Genomic DNA, 22,589 nt, shown 5'->3' on the forward strand with positions numbered 1-22,589 from the left:
GCTTTATAGCGGAAAGAGATTATCCATGTAGATACAGACAACCACTCCACTGGCATTTACTGGTTTTCAGATAAATGAGGACATTTTACAGAAAATTAACATGGACAAAACAATGTCCACAGAAGCCTCAGCATGCAGCCTTTCTCCTTTAACTGGTACTCTGCAAAGACAGAGTAACTTGGCAAAATCAGAACATGTTATTTAAAAGAAACCATCAACTAATGGATTAAATTTCCTTGAATACCTACCAAAAGCTGTCCAGCAAAACAGACAAACAAAATGAAGGAAAGGAAGAGAAATGCAGCCCCAAATGAAATTCCGAGAATAGATGTTCTAGAAGAAAAGGAAAACATGTATTAATTTTTCTGTTGCACAGTTGTAGCATGACCTTTCTTTGTCTATAATGCCAACGATATGAAAAATTACTATGTGCAAGTTGCAACTTTCAAATATTGACACCATGGAAAAACAATTCTAATCCTTAACAGAATGGCCAGGCATTTCCTCCTGCCATTTTCTTAATTCAGGAATGTTTGAATTGGTATTACCTCTGACTTTGCAAAGCTATTACCATGAGAAAATAATTTCTACACATATAATTTAAATGATAGGGTACATTAACAGCAGCAATGTTTTGTTTTGTTTTGACTTTAAGAAGCCTATATTAAAGAAGATGCTTATTGCTCTAGTTTTATGTTGTTGATTTTATATTATTTTTATATGATTTTTAATTATTTTAATATATATTTATTTTAACATATATATACAAAATAAACTTGTTTGTAGTGTACATTCACCTCCAAAAAGTAGAGAATAGCATGGGATAGTGTTGCCTGGTTTTCAGTGTCCCTCAGGTAGAACCTGTGATATCTGTGATGCTGCAGAGTCTCAGTCAGCAAGGGCCCTGATAGTGACTGGTATTTCATGAATGGTAAAATTTGACTGGCTTGCCAGTCTGATTCTGAAGTATGGGAGGACATGATAGGAAGGAAAAGTAAACACCACAAAGAAAGAAGAACCAACAAGATATTTTAAATGGGAAAAAAACCCCAGAATAATCTGTACTCTTCTTGAAATCATCCTTACTCAGTGTTCTAATTCATGTTTTTCTCCTGTGTTATAAATAGGAAGGTCTAGTCAAGATAGCATCCCTGGATATTCAGTAAACAGAAACAGAGATACAGTAACAAACTGTGCATTCATTCATTCATTCATTCATTCTGCAAATATGGAAATGTCTCTATATGAATACCGCAGTAGAGCATAATTGCTCCATCAGGCACTATACGAGAGCTTCTTAGCACATCTGCCTAGGGAAAGATGCAGTGGAACTTAATTATGCTTAATGAATTCCAAGAGAACACCAGAAGCTGTGGATCAACTGAATTGTTTACGGAAGAGAACTAGATGCTGTCATGAATCCCTCACCTCACTACTTGCCTTCAGTTTTAACCACAGATTTGATACTCTTACAGAATTAAAAAATATCTCTCAATTCCTTTGAGCATCAGCAAATATATTATTTTATGAAACCTTATATGCTGGAAATATTGGCATGACATTTTAGAGATAAGTTTTATATCTCCTGCATTTCCATAAAACTATAACATCTGTTATATTGTTAGTGCCTTCATAAACTTATGATTCAGAATTAAAATACATTATTAATAAAAGCATACATCTCTGTTCTTTAGAGATTCCATGTGAACTCAAATGTATACCTTTTCAAAACTATAGTACTAACAATTAGGAGTAGAACTATATGGATCAATTTCCTTAGATGACATACAAGTATTGGAAAACATTTTGATCTGTTTTAACAACAGTGTTATACAAGCTATTTTCAGGAAAGAACAAAAAAGCATTAAGAGCATCAACCAATTTGATGCCATTAAAAGCATTTTGGAGAATAACTGATGAGCTTCCCTGCCAATCACTCAGAGAACTTCTTATATATTAAGTATTAATCATCAGATTTTGGGTTGATGTGCACAGCTGATGAAAAACAAACAATTCACGAAATATATTAATATTAAAATAATATTTCTTTTAAAAATTATTTGAAAATCATTATTGTTTATGAATACATGTTCTCCAAAAATTTCTCAATGAGACTGAGACAGTAAGCTGTACATCAGAATATGTAAAACTAGTCTCCACTCTTTAGGAATTTAAAATCTAGTAAGCAACAGAAGAGATGAAAGAAGAGGGGAAAAAAAGCCAATTAGGAAATTAGAAAGAAAGCCTGTTAGAAAACTAACAGGCTTAATTTTTATATATGCATAAACACTTCCAATCACATATGTCCTTCAGTAACATTCAAGGAACCAGTTTTACATTTCAAGCTACTGCTATTCTTTCTCTGATATGAAGGATAAAAAAAAGGAGCCTGCACACCTTAAAAAGTAATTCAACAGAAGAATAGCCTTATCAGTCAAGTTTGGAGCGCATCCTTTCAGAAGAAGAAATTATGATGTTTGTGAGAGAAAGTGGAGAGCAAGGGAAATAAAATTAACATGGCATAAAGAGAGCTTATGCAAAAAGTACTTTATCTCCCAGGCAACACACAAGAACAAAAGGTCTTAGTAGCTGGTTTACATAATCAATGATGTTATTGAGGAGGCACAAGAAAAAGAATTACACAGCAAGGTGAATAGGGCAAAGAGAAAAGGACTGAGGATAACAAAAAGGAAAACTGGTATCTTAGAATCTAGATTTGAGGGATGAAAAGAGAGAAAAAAAAGTAGTATTTTTGCTCCCCACACCCCATACTTTTCTGGGAACAGCAGGACTTCTGTTTCAGTTAAGATAAAACAGTTTCATAGTTCTCCTAGAAGGAAAGAAGTGGGCTGAAAATGCTACAAAGGGAAGCAAAATACTAAAAATTAAGTGCCACCAAAACCAAGTCCCATTTGAAGCAATAACCATAGAAAATACATAACATGCATTTATTTTTTTGTCACTGGAACATTACAAAACCAGTACAGATCTTTACAGTAAATTAATCTCATTTTTATTGTGTAGAGTTACCAAATGCATTGCACAGGTCACCTAATACATTGCATTGACAGATTCAGGCAAACTAGTCAAAAGAACACCCGAAATCACATCAGCCAGATAACTTTTTACCTGCCTCTTCAATGGAAGAGGAATTGACCATTCAAGGAACAACCTGCTAGAGTGCCCCACCAGGAACCCTGACAGGACAACCTTTGATCATAACCTACAGTGAGACAGTTTAACATTGAGGAGACAGCATGGGAACTTCTCAGGCTTCAGATAGTTCCATTTCTAAATAATTTATGATCTTGGCTATACTGCTCATATTTTTCTTGTTTCATCAGCAAATCTCTGTTTTGAACTATTCATTTTTATCAGGTGGTATGGGATTGGAAAAAATTTGTATTTATCCATACTTATATCTTGTTGGCAACATTTCAACTGGCAACTGAAAAATAAAAATTTATTTATGAAGGTAAAGATACCAAAAAATGTAGAAAAGAATAAATTCCTTCTACAATTTTGTAACTTTTAGGAATATATGTGACTTATAGCACACGTTCCTTAGTGGCATGTGGAGAATTTCCTTAGCTTGCCAGGTAATGAACTTCCATGTTCTGAACTACAGAACTGCAAATTCTCTTGAAGTGATAAAATCATAATGAAGACATTGCAAATGACAATTATATAAGGCAATATTGAATTCAGACTCCTTTGGTATCTGAAAATAGCTATTTTTTTTAAAATTCGACTTATGCTTTCAGTAAGCCATCAAAGGATTCAATAACTATGGAGACTGTATGGCAGTTTCAGTGTTAAAAAATACCAGTCGAGCGTTATAACTCCACTTGAGTTGTGGTTTTGTTTTTGTTTGTTTGTTTGTTTTATTTTTGTTCTGTTTTGGTTTTGTTTTTTAAATTAGATAGAACAGAAAGATAGCTAAAAATGGCGGGTTTCCTTCATTTATATTGTCTTATATTTTACATGCCTGCTTTCAGACAAAGTTTTTAAGTACTACCTTTTCTATGAAGAAATTCAGCTGTGCCTAATTGGAAATACTATGTTAGGGTCTTCTAATAACCTGCCTGTATAGAATGAGAAGACTGGTAATTTGGCATGACTCGGGACAAAAGGACACAGTTTCTTGAACACAGCACCCTCAGAGAGCAAAGACTCAGAAAGAATCTTAAATGTAGCCCCTAATAAATCCCTTACTCGAGTAGCACAAGAAGTATCTCCTGTTCAATAGAAACATACTTTTGTCAACTCACCAGTTTGCATTTCAAAAAACCCAACACCACCAATTCCATGTCAGTTGACTGTTTGCTTAAATAAAGAATGTACAGTTGTCATGAATTATTAAAGATACCTTTCTCACTTGATAAATGAAGAACGGTAGAGAGCCACTGAAGGCCTGTTCCAAGGAAATGTAATGAACAAGATTTGCTTTCATTTTAATGTCACAATAAAGACCTACTCCTCATTATACATTTCACCCCAAGATATTGTTTACTTGATTAAATTTATAGTTACCACTTTGTGTAAGGTTTATTATTAAAATACCACATCAGTTTATTGACCCCGGGAAAATTAACACATTAATAAATTATTTCAGCTTTGAAATAAATGGGTTGTGATCTTGAAGATATTACTCAGTACTTGCGACTTGCTGGATGTTATTCACTATCAAATACCTCCAAATCTACTTTTAAGTAGCAGGTGGTGTGCCTGCACAGAAATCAATGATATTACACTACTGCAAAACCAGATTAATGGAAAAGTAAATCAATAAAACCCAATGACAGATGTAGTTCATCTCCCTGTCTTCATTAGATCACCATTTAAAAATCCTGTAGAATTTTGGAAGAAAACAAAAAGGCTAGATAGAATGTTAGAAGAGAATAACATCTGCAGCATTGGAGTATGTTCAATTTGAGCTAAATTTGTGATTACTACATAGACTGGTGATTTTTCAACTTTTTTTATTTTTTATTTGCAATGCTCCCAGTTCTCCAGCAAAGACACACGTGCCTGTATAACACCTTGACTTTCTGTTTTCCATTTTTTGCATCTATTTAAATAATCCACAGGCCACTTGAAGCTGAATACCATTCATGTTGGTAATACTTGATTTTACACTTTTGCTTTTACAATTTAATATGCAGTCCTATAAAAGGACCATAAGACATTTAACATCTTTTTAATGAAAATGATAAAGTATACATGTCTTTTGCTCTGATGTTACAATGAGATCATGTAATATCAGCATGTGTTTTTACAAGCTGGAGGACACTTTCCTTACATCTCCCTAGAGTTCACTGATACTCTGTTATATTTTAATGAGCTACACTATTGGTTTAAATGACATAATAAGGATAGAGCAAAATGAGCTTCTTACTACATGTATGATAGATGATAAATGTAGATGAATTTTCATGAAAGAAATCAAAACCTAAAAACAGATTCAGAAATCATACTGCTGGAAGGGGGTAGTGAAATTCACCTTTGGCTTTTGGGATACCACAAATCATGAATTTCCCTGAATTAATTCCCATATTTATCAAAATACAGTATGAGCTTGTAAAATAAAATTAGCCATGTGCCCTAATTTCAAATTTTTCAATAGTAATGCCCAAAGTCAGACTGAACCATGAGTAGGACACTGCTGAATCCTTGGAAGAGTGTCCCTTTGTGGCTTGTATCTCTGTTTTAGAAGCTAGCTGGGAAACTGCTGTAACATCTGAACAGAAGTCCATAAAACTTTATACATGTCATAAAATAAGTCTGCAGTGTGGAAAATCAATTTATAATGACCTAGCAGTTCCTTCTGGCTTTGAATTAAAATGTGACTAAATACTACAGAATAAGACCCATCAACCAACTGTGATTACAAGTAATACTCCTGAAAGCACTGTACAGGAGAAAGGACTATGAGTTAAGAAATACTATATCACAGGGAATATACAGAGTTGTCTTTAGAAATTATTCCTATAAAACAAATATCAACTTTCCACTTAGTAAACAATCAACAGCAAAATTCCATTTTGAGAAGTCTAATAAAACATTCTTTATTAGAACTATCTTTCAGTTTTCAGCCTTTCTAGAATATGCACAGAAAGAAAAATAGCTGATTTATATGCACAAATATAAATCAGCACATAATACATAAATTATGATGAAATTATTATCCCAGAAACTGATTAAAATATTCTAAGATTAAAAATATACACTTTATGAATATTAATTATATGTTTTAATGCTTAATAGAGCAGTATTATCACAGTGATATGTTAAATACATTTATTTATCACAGTTCCAACTCCGTAATCCATTTTCTCCCACTTCAATGTCCATCACACATTTTACACATAATTTTAGTTGCACAAACTTATAGCTTGTATTACTTTTTTTACACATATGAATTTCATTCCTGTCATCATCATCATATTTTTAAATGCAAAGAGAAAAACTAAAATGAATGAAGAATTTAAATTAATGTTTAGCACAACATCATTGACAGTATTTAAAATTAGAAATAAGCCTAGCTTTGAAAATGGTATGAAATCCTTGGTCTTCCCTGTTTAACTTAATTTCCATGAATTGACCTCTGTAATCTGACAATTAAAAAATTTTTTACTTATTTTTTTTAACACTAATGAGCAAATATACATAGAAATGAGTACACGTTAAATATCACTTACTTTGGCAAAACCAGAATCTGTACAACAAAAATGCAGAAGAATATGAGACAGGCACAAGTCACATAATACTTAAATGCAGGTAGAGTAGTTGCTCGGTACTAGAAGAAAAAAAAAAAATCAAATGTTAAAAAAACAATTGCCAAAGTCAACTGAAACTTCAGCTTAAAGATGCACATATGTATAGGCAGTCTTTAGCAACAGTAAATTTCCTGTTCTTCAGTGACTTCATATCCACTAACCTAGGGCTAGGGATTATCAGGCACAGTATTGAATCCTTTTGCTTCTTGAAGAACAGCCATGTCAAACAGTTTTGACTTGTCCCTTCACTGAACAGATTATCCCAATAAAAAGTTTAATTAACAACAACGGCAACAAAAAAACTGAAACATTTTTAAAAAATATTTTTAGGAATGGTCAACCATTCTTAACAGATTCCAAGACTCTTTGTCATTAATTCCTCAAACTGATTTTCAATTATTGATAAATATTGAATGGGTTGAAACAATTATAAAAAACATAACCCTCATTTAAACAGGAAATTTCTGAGCACAAAAAGTAGCAAATTGTAAACTGTGCTACAGAGCATAGCTAGCAATCATACTGATATTTACTGGACCTATATTATTACTTCAATTAAAATCTTTTATGTCTCTGTTAAAAGGCCTCCTATGTCTACCGATACTACTAAACACTTGATATTCTTAGGAGACAGTCAATTTGATCTGTTTTGTCATGAGAAAAATCTATTTATCTCTAATTACTCTGTCTAGAGACATGAGAATTAAGCAATGAAATATTTAGCAGAGCTGTTCTGCTATTTGAGATAGATATATCTAGGTTGAAACCAATTAAGTACTCAAATGGAAATGATCTAAGTAGCTAATAAAGTTACTTACACTATCAACATTTTTTTTCAAAGGATGAAAGTTTAAGATTTAATTACTAAAAGAAAATACACCAAAGATTATTTTCACAAAGTGCTCAAAATGCAAACTTCAGAAAATGGAGTGTGTGAGCTGTGCCTTCTAACTGCAAGCACACAGCTATGTCTTTTTCCTTACTGCCAAGTTCTATCCATGAAACAAACCAGTGCACCAAACTTTACATGAACATGTAGAGATTGACTTCGGCAACCCAACAGCTTTTTTCACTTTTGAACTATATAACGAATAGAAAGCAATTCTGATCACACATCTAACTGAATTTCAAAGTACAAATACGACTTTGCTTGATGCATAAATTTGCAGCAAGTTGTGCTCTTCCACCTGTTAAATATGTATATAATGGTCCTGTTCAACAATTTTGGACCTTAAGCTGCTGTTAAATCTCATGGAATTGCAATCCACTTTCAAAAGTATTTCAGTGTTTCACACTTCTCCATACATTTCCTAATGAAGGCAGGCAACTCACTCCTTAGGTTAAGCTTTGTTTGCTTTATTACCTTGCTGTACTTTCAGGTCCTACAAGGTCTGAAAAGCTTCCATTTAAACCAAAAGCAGACTTCTTACTGAGTTGTTTAAAGTCAAGACTGGATTGGTGAGTCATTAAAAGATAATGAAAAGATATTGAAAAGCTGGATCCAAAAAGAACAATTAGTTCTCTGCCATTCCATAGCATTCTAAATCTAAAAGAGATTAGACTTCTACAGGGAGCATCTACACAGCTAAATAACTTAGCTCCCAAATTTCATCCCAAGTCATTGTCCAAAGCGCACGTCATGGTTTTCTCTCAAGTTGTCTTTCAGAATTTTTTGGTTAGTTCCACACACATCAAAATCTTAATGAGCTCCTAGGCACAGCTTTGATCCACTCAGTGTACCCCATAAACACTACAGATAAGAACACAACAGGTCTAGCTTCTCTCTTCTTCTCTCTTATGAAGTCTTTGAGACAGGCTCAGGGAAGCCTTGAAACCTTTTCCACCCTAATGCATTGCTAAGGGCATAGAACACATACAACACAACTTTGTCAGCTGGCCATAAGAATACTATTCTGCTGAGCTGTGAAAGAATCTGAAAATTATTTCAGGTGCTTTGAACCGAAAGGTATCTAAAACAATAATTAAATAAGTATTTGACTACCACATGGACACAGAGGACACTTGCTGTATAGTGTGAACACAGTATGGTAATGCTTCTCTAGCCCATTCTTGCCGGGTTCACTCAGTTATACAGCTAGTTGTGGTCAAATCTACCTCTTACTTCCCTGAAGGACAGCATAACTGTTCAGCTATCAGCTGCCCTTTGCTTATGAGAAAGCAGAAAGAGGTAACTCTCCAGCCTTCCTGCTGAAGCTGTGTCAGTATGCAGAAATACACTCAAGGTCCACAGGGTCATAAAACAACAAAAAGGCCTGACTTTATAGGCTAGTGGTCATGACAATCACCTAAAAGGGAGGAATCTTTCATTCTCCAACATCATTACTCCAAAGACAAGAAAAACTATCTGTTACTCCACCTGTACATACAGGTCTCAAGTGTTTTATCCCACATTATTAGTCTGAAGAACATTTGGTGTTTTGCATCCAAGAAAGCCAGGCATTTTTCTTAAAAAGACATTTATAGTATTGTTTCCCAAGACTGACTGTGAGCAGCAAGTGCATATGGAGAAAACTAATGAGCAACTGATATCATTACAACTCTATCATTACTACAGATGGAGTCTTTGAGACATTGGAAAAAAAAAACAAAACCAAAACCAGTGCAGTTCAATAAATGCCTTTTGAGAACGTAGATTATGGAATTTAGAAATTCTTTGCTCCAGTTACATCAAAATTGGACTATCAAACCTTTTCCCACTTCTGTGAGACCATAAAAATTTCAAGAAATTCAAGTGAAATGCAGAGCCCTACAAACAGGAAAGTAGTTGCAGACATCACATTCATAAAATTTCTTCTGTAAATCAGCTAAAACATTATTTTAAGGTCTGAGCACTTCTCCTTGCAGGAGAGGTGATGCAGACATGGCTATGTGTTACAAAAGCAAGGGATATAAGCCTCATTTAGGGTAGGTCAAAGAAGGAATCAACCTATGAATTTGCAATTGAACTTACTGAAAATAACTTACTTCTTTTTCCAGAGTCTTATTATAGAAAAGAAGTGATATTCTTTGAATGTCTTCAGATTTAAGCCATTGCCTAGAAGAGAAAGGGAATGTTATCACTGAGATAAGAATAAAGCAGTCCAGTCCTTTCATATAAATGAAATGTAGCAATATAAGAAAATCAGTTGGAATAAAGCAAGTACTTATGTATTGCAATGTATCTGGTGAATTTTCACTGACAGTAAAAGTGGAGACTACAAATCCCCTCTCCTTTTTGACTTCTACTGCTAACATGAAACAAAAGCTCAGATGAACAATTGCTTTTCTGTGGATCACTCTTAAGCAGAATCAAGGGAGAGATTTATATGATGTAATTCTAACTGATATTTCACTCATGTCCAAAATACAGTAGTATATCCAGCAGGCAGAAGAGAACTTGAGATAAAAACAGTCCTTCTCAAGTTTCTTTTAGGAAGAACACTGTTCCAATATGCAAAAGTGGTAGGTAAATTACACTTCACAAACTCCTATTGCAAACGAAAATGTAACAAACATTACTAAAAGAGGAGGAGTGATTTTGTCTTTGGACTGTGTCAGTCTCTTGACCACAGACAGCCCTGTACTATAGAGGTAGATATTGACTTTTTTGCTGATTATATAAACTTCTTCCCTGCTTAAAGATGAGAAATTGTATAAGTAGTTGCATTGAAATGAAAGATGTATTTTAAACTAAGTGAATCTTGACAAAAGCTTGACATAGCTTTTACAAAATGAAATGTTCTAATATGAAAGTCTACATTTACTTTAATGGACACTTGAAAAGATATAAAATATTTAAATTTCAAAAAGGTTGGGCTGCTTGTACCTCAAGGGCACTACACAGATCTGAAAAAAAAATTAATTAAGCAGACTAATTCTGTGGACATGCAATATTTGAGCTTGAATAATAGTTGGGCCTGAGATTTTTTCCAACATTTCCAGCAATAACTTTAAATTAGGCTTCAAGTAGTACTTTCAGTCTCAGCTGACAGGCTGCAATGCAAATAAGTAGCAGTAATGAACCACAGTGGAATAGATCCAAAATTAAGGTCCTGGGAGAACAGCAGTGGACAGAGTGGAGTGTAAGCTATTAGCTTTGATTTATGACATCAAAAGTATTTGTTTCCTTGCCTGGGAGACTGTCCCTGTTCCTGTGCAATCAGTTTCATTATAATAAGGGGCTGTAAATATTCTCAGTTCTAGGAATGTTTAATTCCAAAATATATTTCCCAGTTTGCTCTGCAATGGCTCACACTTATATCTGATCACAATTAGGATTCTGAGAAGAAACGCATCTGGTAGTCTGGTGTACCTATGGTATGATTTTGTTTTGGTTCAGCTGTAACCTACTGGAGAAAACATTCAGTTTGTGGAGCATTTTTAGTAAACTGTTAAAATTTAATGCAATTCTTTTTCCATTTAGTTATAAAAATCAAACTTAAAGTAACCCTCTTTTCCAAAGAGTTAACTAATTTCTCGGTTTTTTCCTATAGTACCTGACAGGAGGATTGATTTAATTACCATCACCACACTGCTAAAAAGTTCTGTCTGCAGATCTACTCCCAAAAGCCTAATTTGGTTTGTACGCACTTGATCCCATGTGAAGTCAGCCTCATACTCCACACATCATAAATTCATGTTTTCAGAAGATTTTAGTTTTTCTTTAAAGCTCAGAAAAAAACCCAACTATACTGGTTTTAGGTAGCACATGCTGAGAGGTCTGAGACAAGGGAATAGTACAACATATACAAATGGAAGTGGAGAGCAAGTACAGAAGAGAAAGCACAAAGTCACATACCTTTGGCATAGAGACAAGGGCTGAAAATTCTGCCTCCAGTCTCACTCCCTGATGAACCTAAACTTACCAAAGTATTTGCAAGTACTTGGGGATATGTCTCTGGGAAGCTAGGTACCAAATTTCATCTTAAATTCTTTTGCAATCCCAGGAACAACACAGACAGACAGCTGAACTCAGGCTGTATCCACAGAAGTATGTGATTTAATAGGCCTTGTGCTGGTTGACAGTGTACAGCAAGGAATTACGCACAGAACACAGCAGTCACTGTGACCAAAGACCAATTAGCTTTAGTTTAGCCCCCCCTGTAGGTGCATATTTAGCCAAGAGATTACCACCCATCCAAGTTCCTAACCACCAAGGCTCAGGATGGCCTAGCTAGGGCTTCTCATCCCCCTCTTGTGCAGGACAGGCCCTTGGCAGTCAGGAGTACTTTGCTGAAGGTACAGGAAAAGGAAACACATAGAGAAAGCATGATGTTACACCCTAATGGCTAAGGCACTGAAGCTCTTTGTTTCTCACTCACTCTTTTAAATCCGTATTTCTGTATATTTTAATGCAGTGCTCTAAGAGAATAATATTGAATAAACAGGTCGTAACTTTCCTCATGCAACTTTGCAAGGGACATTGCCAACTAAGTCGACTCCTCTGAATCATGCTGTAAAGCCCCTGGGCTGCTTTTTAGATTCCAGAGTTTCATTTACATTCCACAAGAAGGAATTTAACCCAGATGCCCAGAGCTACTGACAGTGTGTGCATGTGGCGCTTGGCAGTTTTGCAGAAAGATCACTAAGCCAGCTTGTGAACCGGCAGAAGAGCAGGGAGGGAGGGATCCCAGAGAAAACGCTACAGTGACTTTAAAAACTTGAGATACCATTTCAATACAAATCATACTGTTTTACACTGAGTAAAGACAGTGATTCATTTGGACTACAGCATTGTCTTGGACTAAGAAGATAGAGACTCTACATTCCCTTATCTTCCAGTTACTGGCTGAAAAGCACCTGGCCATGTAATTTCCAAAGACCTGCATTTTATGACCATTTTCTTGCAACCAGTTACTTTCTTCACAGAATGACATGTGGCTAAGAACCATGGTGTGGATGAAAATGTCAGAGCATGCTGACAGCTCAGGGTGGAAGAAACATGACTCTATACAGTGAATGTTTGCTTTTGAATTATTTTCATGCATTCTTCTAACTAAAAAGGTCAAAAGCATGGTACTTTTAATACCATATTTTAAGAGCAATAATGTTTTTTTAGTTTTCTTTATTCAGTCGCAGACCTATCTGCTATGCAATCCAAACTTTACACTTGAAAACATTTAGAAATACCAGTTCTTACAGATTTTCTTAAAAGTTTGCTTCTTGGTTCAGAAAAGCAAAAGATTTTGTTTCACAATCACTCAATTACTGTAGCTGATAATGTTATTTTCATTTTACAGTCAAAAAATAGAGGCACAAAAATATGTAAAATGTGATCAGTTTTGTGTTCTAAATGTAGGAAACATTTTATTTAACTGTTCTATGTGCTTAGCCTTCACATAGTTACAGTATTATTGAATTAACTTGCCGTTTGAGGAATCAGGACTTTTGACAAGTTATTCTCAGGTATTCAGTTGAATCATAGCTTTTAAGTGATTGATTCAGCAAATCAATACAGAGATAGGTAGACAATCTAGTTTTGGAAGGTGACATTCAACCTTTCTGATATATAAGATCATTCCTTATCTTGGTGCAATTCCTCATGTAATTCACAAAATGCACTGCAAATTTTTCAGAAACATTTTATATCCCAAAGTTTCTCTGAATTTTATGCACTAATTAGATAAGACAAGGATTCTCTGAGATAAAACAACATACAGTATGGTCACACCAATATTTTATAATGCATTTATATAGATGAATTACTTTTGACAACAAACCACCATTTTTACAATCCACTTATCAGAGCAAGTGTACCTAAAGACATATTAAAACTACCAAAATTTATATAGCTGTTTTAGGCAAGTCTAGTATAATCAAATCACATGGCCTACCCTCTTTCACTCTATTCTTTCTGTGACCTACAACTCTCAAAACTCTTTTCTAAAATGACTGAAAAATATTTTCCTAAGGCAAAGTACCATTAATAGGATTAAAATATGAAAAAAACTCCAAATGTGACATATGAGCATTTAATAATTAGGTGTAATACTCAGATCATTAAGATTCTGAGTAACAGAAGTAGGGGGAAACGTAATTCATCGCAATTATTGTCCACATTTTTGAAGGGCAATTCTCTTATTTCATCAGATAAATATAAAAAGCCTGAACACTTATTTTTTCCGGTACTGATTTCTCTCTCAGTCTTATCTATTCACCAGCAAAAGGAAAAGATCAATACTGCCTCCAGCTCTTCCTAGGGCACAGAAAAAACATGTCAGGTTGCCTCCCCCAGCAATTCCAATATGCCAGCAAGATTAACCTTCTCTAAGAAATCGACCAACTAGTTGAAACAGAGAGATAGTAAACTATGATTTTAGGGAAAGTTTCTAATTCTGGGGAATTGTTTCTGTGACAATTGTGAAGCATCAATTTTCACATCATTCTGATTCCTGAGCCAGTTATTTCTTGGGCCTTACTCCTCTGCTCTCAGTTAAGACAACTCTGTAGTTACGGCCACGAGTCTACAGATACAAACAGCTACAGAACAAAAACCCCTTTGCCATGAAGACAAGTCAAAACCTCTGTCACACCATGATTCACAGGCACTGTCTTATCTCATACAGTAGAAAATGCTACTGTACAACCAATCTTCACAATGTGTAGAGCTTCCTATCTCAGTACTAGTGACAGCCTTTACTGTTTTCAGATTTGGTGTGCATGTGGGAACAAAAAATAGTAAACACTCTTGCAGATTTATGCCAAAGTTGGAAAGAATAGAAACAAGAGAGGATAAAGACTTACTTTTGAGCATTGATTCCATCAATGGCCTGGATCATTCTCTCATTCAGTTCCTCCTCAAACCTTCTTTTCTGTGATTTTGTTCTGAAATGAAACATGTGGGAATTTACTTTGGAAAATCATTACATTGCTAATAAACATTAAACAATAGCTAGCATAAACATGTGAGGATAATAACAATTTTTTAAAAGTTTATACTGTAATAGGAGCTATAGGCATCAGGTACACTAAGACTCATAATAAGCTCTTAAAAATACCAGCATAAGCTACAATCTCACACACACACACACACTCTCACTCACAAATCTAGAGTTTAGGTATCAGTGAGCCCTTAAAATACAAACATTAGAAAATATTTCAGAAACAAAACCAAAACCAAGAGAACTCAAGAAATTCTAGTTGAAGGGAAGTTTTCCACAGCATTATGAATTCATGAAAAAGAATCAGAATATGCTCAAATTCATAAAACATTCCTGTTTCTTGCAGTTATTTTTAAAAACCTTGTCAGAATTTTATGATGAGCACAATGTGATAGCGCACTGAGGCATAAAAGTACCCTCTACCAAAAGGCTGATAACTCTTCTTTTCTTGGAAATACTTTATTATTTTTAATAAGAAAACTCAGAACCATCCTAAATTAGTTTCAAACATACATCATGTTTCTCTATTTATAACCTTGTAACTCATCTGCAATACAAAAAGCACCTTTTCTTTTGACTGGACCGAATATGAACCCAAGAGAAGATCATCCGAATGGGTTTGTCTCTGCTAATATAAATTACTGCAAACATCATTAATCCTTTCAGTAGCTGTGCTCTCCTTAAAAATGAAATATTTAAAATATTAATAGATTATGCCTCTGTATTTGAAAACTTAAATCCAATGTTAACTTAAAAACAGTGTTTTGTAAGAAGTCAACAGCTAGATCTGAAATTTGACTCTGTGCTTATCAAAATGTTCTTAATCTACAAATTGAACCCTGTAAAAGGTAACATGGATTTTCTTCAACATCAAGTTCTTGGGTTATTTCCCCAAAACTGATAACCTGTTGCAGGATTCAAATAAATACAGAAATTATATTAGTGTACTTACAGGAATCTTAAAAAACACAACTGATTTCTTGCCTATTCAGTGCTATTGAATTTAGGTAAGAAAGTGCTTATAACTCATTTTTCACATATAAAACATTCTAGAAGAAATACATAGATAAGGAGACATTGTCTAATTACACTTAATCCTCCTGGCAGATTCTTAACAACGTAAGACTATTGTGTAACTACATAAGAGCTAAGATTGCCACAAACAGAAGATTGCCACAAACAGAAGATTGCCACAAACAGAAGATTGCCACAAACAGAAGATTGCCCCAAACAGAAGCCTACAGTCAGGCTTCAAACCCTACATTTTCATATTCTAATAAAATATTGATTTTCAAAGTGCTTATGATCATTTCAGCTCTCTCATGTGGGAATGACTAACTAGCTTAGTTAGAATCCTAGTTACATGTCTGTCTCACTAAGGACATTAGATGCCAGTAATATTTTATAGAAACTCCTTCCATAATATGGTATCAAGACACATTTGTACCTTTCAAATCTATTTTGGAATGGAGTTTAGAAACACAAAAGCAAGAACACTCCAGAAACTTCAAGAACTGCAGTATTTCCAAATGCCACAGTGATCTTTCATTGGCTGATAGAAGTTCTTTGGACATACTGTCCAAATGTAAATATGTGGTTTTAAAATTAGACTCTTTTTATTAATGTCAGGAATGTTCAGTCAAAAGTTGTTCATCCTCTGGAATTTAGCAATATTTTAGGTAATTGCATAGCTCTACAGTAACCAAGGACAACGAAAATACAAATTTTTAAAGGTTCTTCCAAATGACTTTACAGTATTTATATCATCATCTTGCCCTAGTCATCAAAGTACCAAGCAGGAGCATGAAAACTTAAAGCTATTGAGATCTTACAAACATTTTGTGTAGCATGAGCACTATAGAAAGATCACAAAGTAATTTTTGAATGTCTATTACTGTAAACATACAATAGACTGAAATAATAAACCACAATACAAATACAAAGCAATTAAACAAATACATAAAATGTCTCTTTTTGTATATATTATTAGCTGTTGTAAGAAAAATTATTAACAGCCCTTTCCATCTGCCCTTTTCTTACACCTCTGTACCTCCTCCAAATTTTCCTGCATATAATTTTCTTCCCACTGATAGAGTAACTGGTTTATTAGAAGAAACGAATAGTAGTTCACCAACGTACCAAATCCGAATAATGCTCCTTGTTAGCAGGAAGTGTATTTGCAATTCATAAGTAATATGTCTGCCCATCTGTTTCCATAGCCCTTCTCTACGTAAGAGGTATCAGCAGAAAAAATAGTTTGCGTGAGAAATGGACCTCAATATTTGAAAGCATATGAATGTATATGTATTTATATAGACTTTTGATGAATAAGTAATTTTTAAAGACTAATTTACCTCTCTCTGCATCTCTGAAAATGATACTGTCCCATGGGAACATCCTAAAGAACAAACAAACAATAAAACCTTATTAATTACAATAGACTTTGACAATACTAAGTTGCTTTAAAAACAGTGTGGAAAACAGGGTCAAGTAAGGGGAAAAGTTTCCAATACAAATACTTTTAGCATTAGATTAAAACTGTTTAAAAGAAAAATCCAGCCAAGTGCAAAGATGAAGTGACCTGGGGAAAAACTGATCTATCATTATAAACACTAAACAACTAATACAACAGTCCGAATCCAAGAATGTTTTGCTTTACCAGAAAGAATTCAATGTCATCACTCTTTGGATGTATCCCAAACTTTAGACAGCTTCAGCAAAAATGAATCTTAAGTGTTTTTAAAAAAACCAGACCTGAGTAACCAAACACAGACAATGGTCATTATTTTTTATCAATAAGCAACAGCAGTCATCACAGCCACATTTATTTTGTGATTAATAGTGATGGCTGGGTACTTTCTGTAATGAACATGCCTCAATCCACATTATGATGCACTGTATTTATTGAACAAGAATACATGGCTCAATTCTATGTTCCCATATGTAACAGGAACAAAACTGAATTCCAGTGTTGAAAGCTATTAGAATTTACCTTTGTGCTTTCACTTTTTAGAAGTAGAAGATAATGAATGTACAAGCTGTAGACCCACAGTGTCTTACCAACAGCAGTAAAACAGGGTTAGAAGAATTTTAAAGAAATCTGTTCAGTGTAAGAGATGCAACGTTGCACTATAGTACTCTACAACTCAGGCCATCAACCATAGCTAATGAATGGTAGGTGCACCTTCAGAAGGTAGATGTAACAGTGAGTATGGATTTGGCTCCTGGAGTACTCTGAATAAAGTCCACTCCAGCTACCACATGGATTATCTAACTTCATAGCCTTTGCTCCAGGTTTAGCATGTTCCAAATGGAGAATGTATCTGAACAGTCAATGAATCTCAAGGAATTTCTCTGTGTTTAAAGTTTTCATTCCTGAAGGTGTTGCATTCTGGCTGTATGTTCAAAATATCTTTCCACAAGACGAATAGCAGCCACTATCCGTGCTATGCCTGAGGAGGGTCTGAGCTCAGAGGGTCAAATTGTGTATTTTAGTAAGGATGTTGGACTCCTTATAATTCAGAGATGCACTTATAGGAAGACATGGTTTCTTAGACCTAATCCAAAGCTCCCATGTCAGTGGAAAAGCTCCTAACTACTTCGCTGGGTTTATGCCCTGGACAAACATAAGTATCTTCTATCAGAAATAACCAGGTATTTAGCAGTGAGCACCTTTTTCCTTTCAAATGTTACTAAATTGTATGAAATGACATAAGTAGGCCCCTACTGTTGTGCTTATCTTGCCATTTTCAGTGGTCATGCTGTCCCTGTGGTGCAAGTGTGCAAATGGCTTGGCTGCTCCCCAAGATTCCAGGTACCGGGTCATGCGGACAGAAGCTCTCATTTTGGCTCCATCAAGAGTGTGTCGAGGTCGAATGTGGTGCTGTGGGCTTCGCTTTTCTCCCTGATTGAAAGAAAATAAAAGGTGGTATCAGCCTTTGTGTTCGTGACCTTTTGAAGCAGCAGTACATCATCTGGTACCACAGATCCGTGTGCTTAAGAACTTAAAAATGGAGAGTTGCTAGGAACCTGCAAATCTTAATGATATTGCTGGGAAATATCAGAGACTTATTTCTGAAGAGCGGGAAACATTTGCAATGCAAACATTATGTATTTGCAGGCATCAGTAATAGCTCTGATCAATATCTTATAGTAGTGAATTATTCGATAAAGAGATTAGTGGTTCTGCTAAAAAATAACTATGACTGGCCACAAAATAAAAGTACTACTAACCTTAGGATTGATTACAAAGTAGGTCTTAACATTATGCTCTTTCAGATATGGGTCCCTCACATCTCCATCCCCATCTTCCACTTTGTAAGCTCCATTCAAATGTGCCAAGGTGACTGACGTGATGTGAACACGGCTGAAATTATATTTTAAAAGAATGACAGAATCACAAATACTGATCGAAAGCATAATTTGAATCTGATCGACCATTTTACTAGCTTTTGGATATACCTCTTATACGCTGCTCACTTAATTTACAGTCCTTCTAATCTAATTTTTAGAAATTCTAGTATGCATAAATCTAAAGGTTTCCATATACAAAAAAAATACTCCTTAAAATCACAGAAAATACCGAGTGCCTCTTTTTTTTTCCCCAAAGACAGCACTAAGAATTAGTTCACGCATCTCCATGAAAGACATGGTACCTATGTGTTTTCTTCATGGCTGAAAAATCCATGTGCCCAGAGGTTAACAGGGAAGCCTCTTACCCTGGGACTCCTCCAGCTTCCATGTGATTGGCCAGAGTAACATCGTGTGACCACACATCGTACTGCCACTTCTGCAGCCCAATAACGCCGCACAGCACATTCCCGGAGTGCACTCCCACGCGCATATTAATATCAACTCCAGTTGCATCTCTCACTTTCCTGCAGTTGATAAGAAAAACTCTGTTAATATACATAATAGGTCCTTTGTTTTCTTTTAGTTTACCAGTCACACTCCTGGAAGTGCTCAAGGCCAGGTTGGATGGGAGGTGTTCCAGCCTGTGGCAGGGTGATCTTTAAGGTCCATTCCAATCAAAACCCTTCTACGAAATTAGCAATATCAACTGTAATAACATTTACTTCTTTTTAGCATTGCCTCCATTCTTTTTATGCTAGGATTATATATTACCTTTCCCATTAGCTATACTTGCAACAATTTGTAGAAATACTAATTCTCAAGTCCACATCTGAAGTTCCTTCTTTTATATTCATCTGAAATTATTTGTGTGGGCTGAGCTAAGTAGTGAAAATGTTTGGTCTCATGGTAGAACCTAAGGACTGCAGAAAGCTTCTGGAGATCTGGAACTACTGTTATGTGCCCTTCTACCTGAAGACCCTAATATTTGCATTGAAGATCTTCTCTTATCTGTCATATCTGAAGGGAAGGATGAAAAACATGGCACCTCAGGATATTCTACAGGCTGTGGCTTGTGTACACTTCAGGAATATGGGCTCAGTGCCATTCAGGCTGTGGAGAACATGAGGCTCAACAGCCTTCCACATGCTCAGTGTGTGCTGTACCAACTACAACATTATATGGTGATTGAAAGGCCACCCTCACTGTCCAGACCACATCTAAACTTTTGACCTTTTCAACGACAGAGTTAAGTATTTCTTCACCCAGCCCAAATCTCAGAAGAGCCCTACACATAAGATAGGCATCTACCTTTCCAGAAGAAGCTTTTCTGAATCATGAGTGGGTGACTAAGGTCCAACAGCTAGAACATTTTCAGACATGTCATACGGGTACCTAACTACATACGTAAGGAGTTATAAAACTAATTCAGATATTGATAGGCTTATACAGCTCTAAGAAATGGGAAGATCATAACTTAACTGCATTTATGTATTAAAACCCCAACTCACATGGACCCAAACCTAACCAGTAATTAGGAACATGCACATACATTTATCTTGGAGAAATTCAGGGTGTTAATGGAAGAAACAACTATAGAATAAGGAACCCAAATAGCTCCTGTATACAAGTCAGGTTCATAGTTCTAGAAACATCTTCAGTCTCAGTGATGAGAATCATCAGCTCTGAATTACAGAATTGAGCTGGCCCATTTATCTTCTTTTTTTTGTAATGAATGGGAACATAGAACTTAATAGGCTTAATTTGATATGGTAAATCCTACATTTAAGCATTAGTTCTCAAGTGTTCTTTTTCTGGGAAATTAAAGTAACAGGAGCATGACTGAAACTATTTTAATTCCTTCAGTCTCTATCAAGTGTTTATTAGTATCTCTTTTCACTTTGCCATCTTACACTGCTCTCATGTAGATGACACACATGAAAATGAGCTGCCTGTAAATGATCTTTGTAAGCAGTTGGCAAATGAAAAATGCCATTTTGCTCTGTAGAACAAATATGACACAAGCTTAGCACTTCTGAAAACAAGCGTTTTACAAAACTGGGCAAAATGGAAGAGGAACATTTATCCTCTAGGAGTAAATTGGTGAAAGGCTACCCTGCCATATTCTGCAGAGCAAGCAGAATAAAATCTGCTTTATAATAAGCTCTCAGGAGTTAAGGAGGGGAACAAGTAGAATATGTACCACTACTGAATCTTTTCTTCTATCTCACAAATTAAAGACTTTAAATTAGCAGTGTAACTCTGGACCAAATTAGGGTTTACTACTACTTCTCTCCTGTGCTCCTTGAACAATTGCTATGATGACACAGACACAATGCATTTGAGAAGGTATCTGTCACATCCCCATAAAACACTCAACTTACCTACACAAGCGTATCTGAAATTTCCCATTTTTATTTCATTTTCTCTCCCATAGTCTCTCTAGTTTCCCTCAGCACACCACAGTCTGTGCGCCCACCCTGGCTAGGCAGCCAAAATACTCATCAAGACTGTATTTTTCCTATTGTAACCTGAAATTTGAGTTTGTAAGGATTCTGTGTTTTTCAAAGGCATGGTTAGTTTGCAGATAGTTGTAGCAACTTCACTTCACACAAGAAAGAGTTCAGATCATTAGGAAAACACCTACTCTCTTAACCTGAGCTTTATTTCATCTCTAACTATGGACTAAGGTATCTAAGACACTACAACACATTCAGTGAGCCTTGAGCATTTATTCCCCTCTAAAGTGCTAATTTTAAAAGCATATTTTCCCTTGGGATTAGACCTACAGGAGTGAAAACATACCTAAAAACCCTATTTTATTTTGTATCTAACATTCAAAATGGTATAACCATCTCCTCCAACAGTTTCTTTTACTTTCCTCTGAAATGGAACTCATTTCATGCTAACAAATCAGAGACAGTCTTTGAGAAGGCACCAGAGAGACAAAGGAGTGGAGTTTGGGCTGAAGGAAAACAACCCATATATTCACAAATAAACATATTTTGCCTTAAAAGATAAGCTCTAGCCTTAAAGAACCCAGTTAAGGTGGCTGGCTCTCAACATCACAGGCAGCACTGGCATCTATGGATCGATAGGTTGAGCATCCCACTCCTGGGCAAGCAGGTTGCAGACTACAAGAAACATTGGATTTGTTCCAACATAGTGCAGAGTAGCAAAGAAATTAATCAATGGGATTATGATCCACGTTTAAATGGAAACAATCCATAGCATAGTGAGGCTGAATTGCTCAAAATGGAGCTACACATCATTAGATAACCAGAATGAATATGACTTTGTACTACAGATCACCCATCAATTTGGCAGAATTCCTCTTTTTTGCTTCAAAGAGAACTGGAACTGAAACCATATTCAGGTGGTAAAATCTATACAGATTTGTTAATCTAAACAGCAAACTCCTCTATTTCAGTAGCTTACACACTGAAGGGGCAGTTTGCATCTCAGTGACTGAATATAGCAAAAAATTTGTATCTGGCAAAAAAGATATTTTAGATTGAGTCAAACATATTGAGTTACACACTTCCAACAGCAAGAGTACTACTACTTCTCATTTTACAGA

The 22,589-nt window shown here is 35.3% G+C and overlaps 1 protein-coding gene across 1 annotated transcript in view; it reads right to left on the reverse strand.

Annotated features, from left to right (window-relative positions):
* The window catches only part of ADCY2 (adenylate cyclase 2), a 210,831-nt gene that overhangs the window by 46,100 nt on the left and 142,142 nt on the right, over positions 1 to 22,589 (reverse strand). Inside the window, exons 8-15 of the mRNA XM_017824122.1 lie at positions 19,378 to 19,536; positions 18,893 to 19,025; positions 18,387 to 18,563; positions 17,014 to 17,057; positions 14,523 to 14,603; positions 9,765 to 9,834; positions 6,702 to 6,799; positions 249 to 333 (exon numbers count right to left, since the gene is read on the reverse strand). Of these exons, the coding sequence (XP_017679611.1) occupies positions 249 to 333; positions 6,702 to 6,799; positions 9,765 to 9,834; positions 14,523 to 14,603; positions 17,014 to 17,057; positions 18,387 to 18,563; positions 18,893 to 19,025; positions 19,378 to 19,536 (847 nt within the window). The remainder of the gene's footprint in view (positions 1 to 248; positions 334 to 6,701; positions 6,800 to 9,764; positions 9,835 to 14,522; positions 14,604 to 17,013; positions 17,058 to 18,386; positions 18,564 to 18,892; positions 19,026 to 19,377; positions 19,537 to 22,589) is intronic.

Source organism: Lepidothrix coronata, unplaced genomic scaffold (genome assembly GCF_001604755.1).
Source record: "Lepidothrix coronata isolate B3197 unplaced genomic scaffold, Lepidothrix_coronata-1.0 Scaffold109, whole genome shotgun sequence".
NCBI lineage: Eukaryota > Metazoa > Chordata > Aves > Passeriformes > Pipridae > Lepidothrix > Lepidothrix coronata.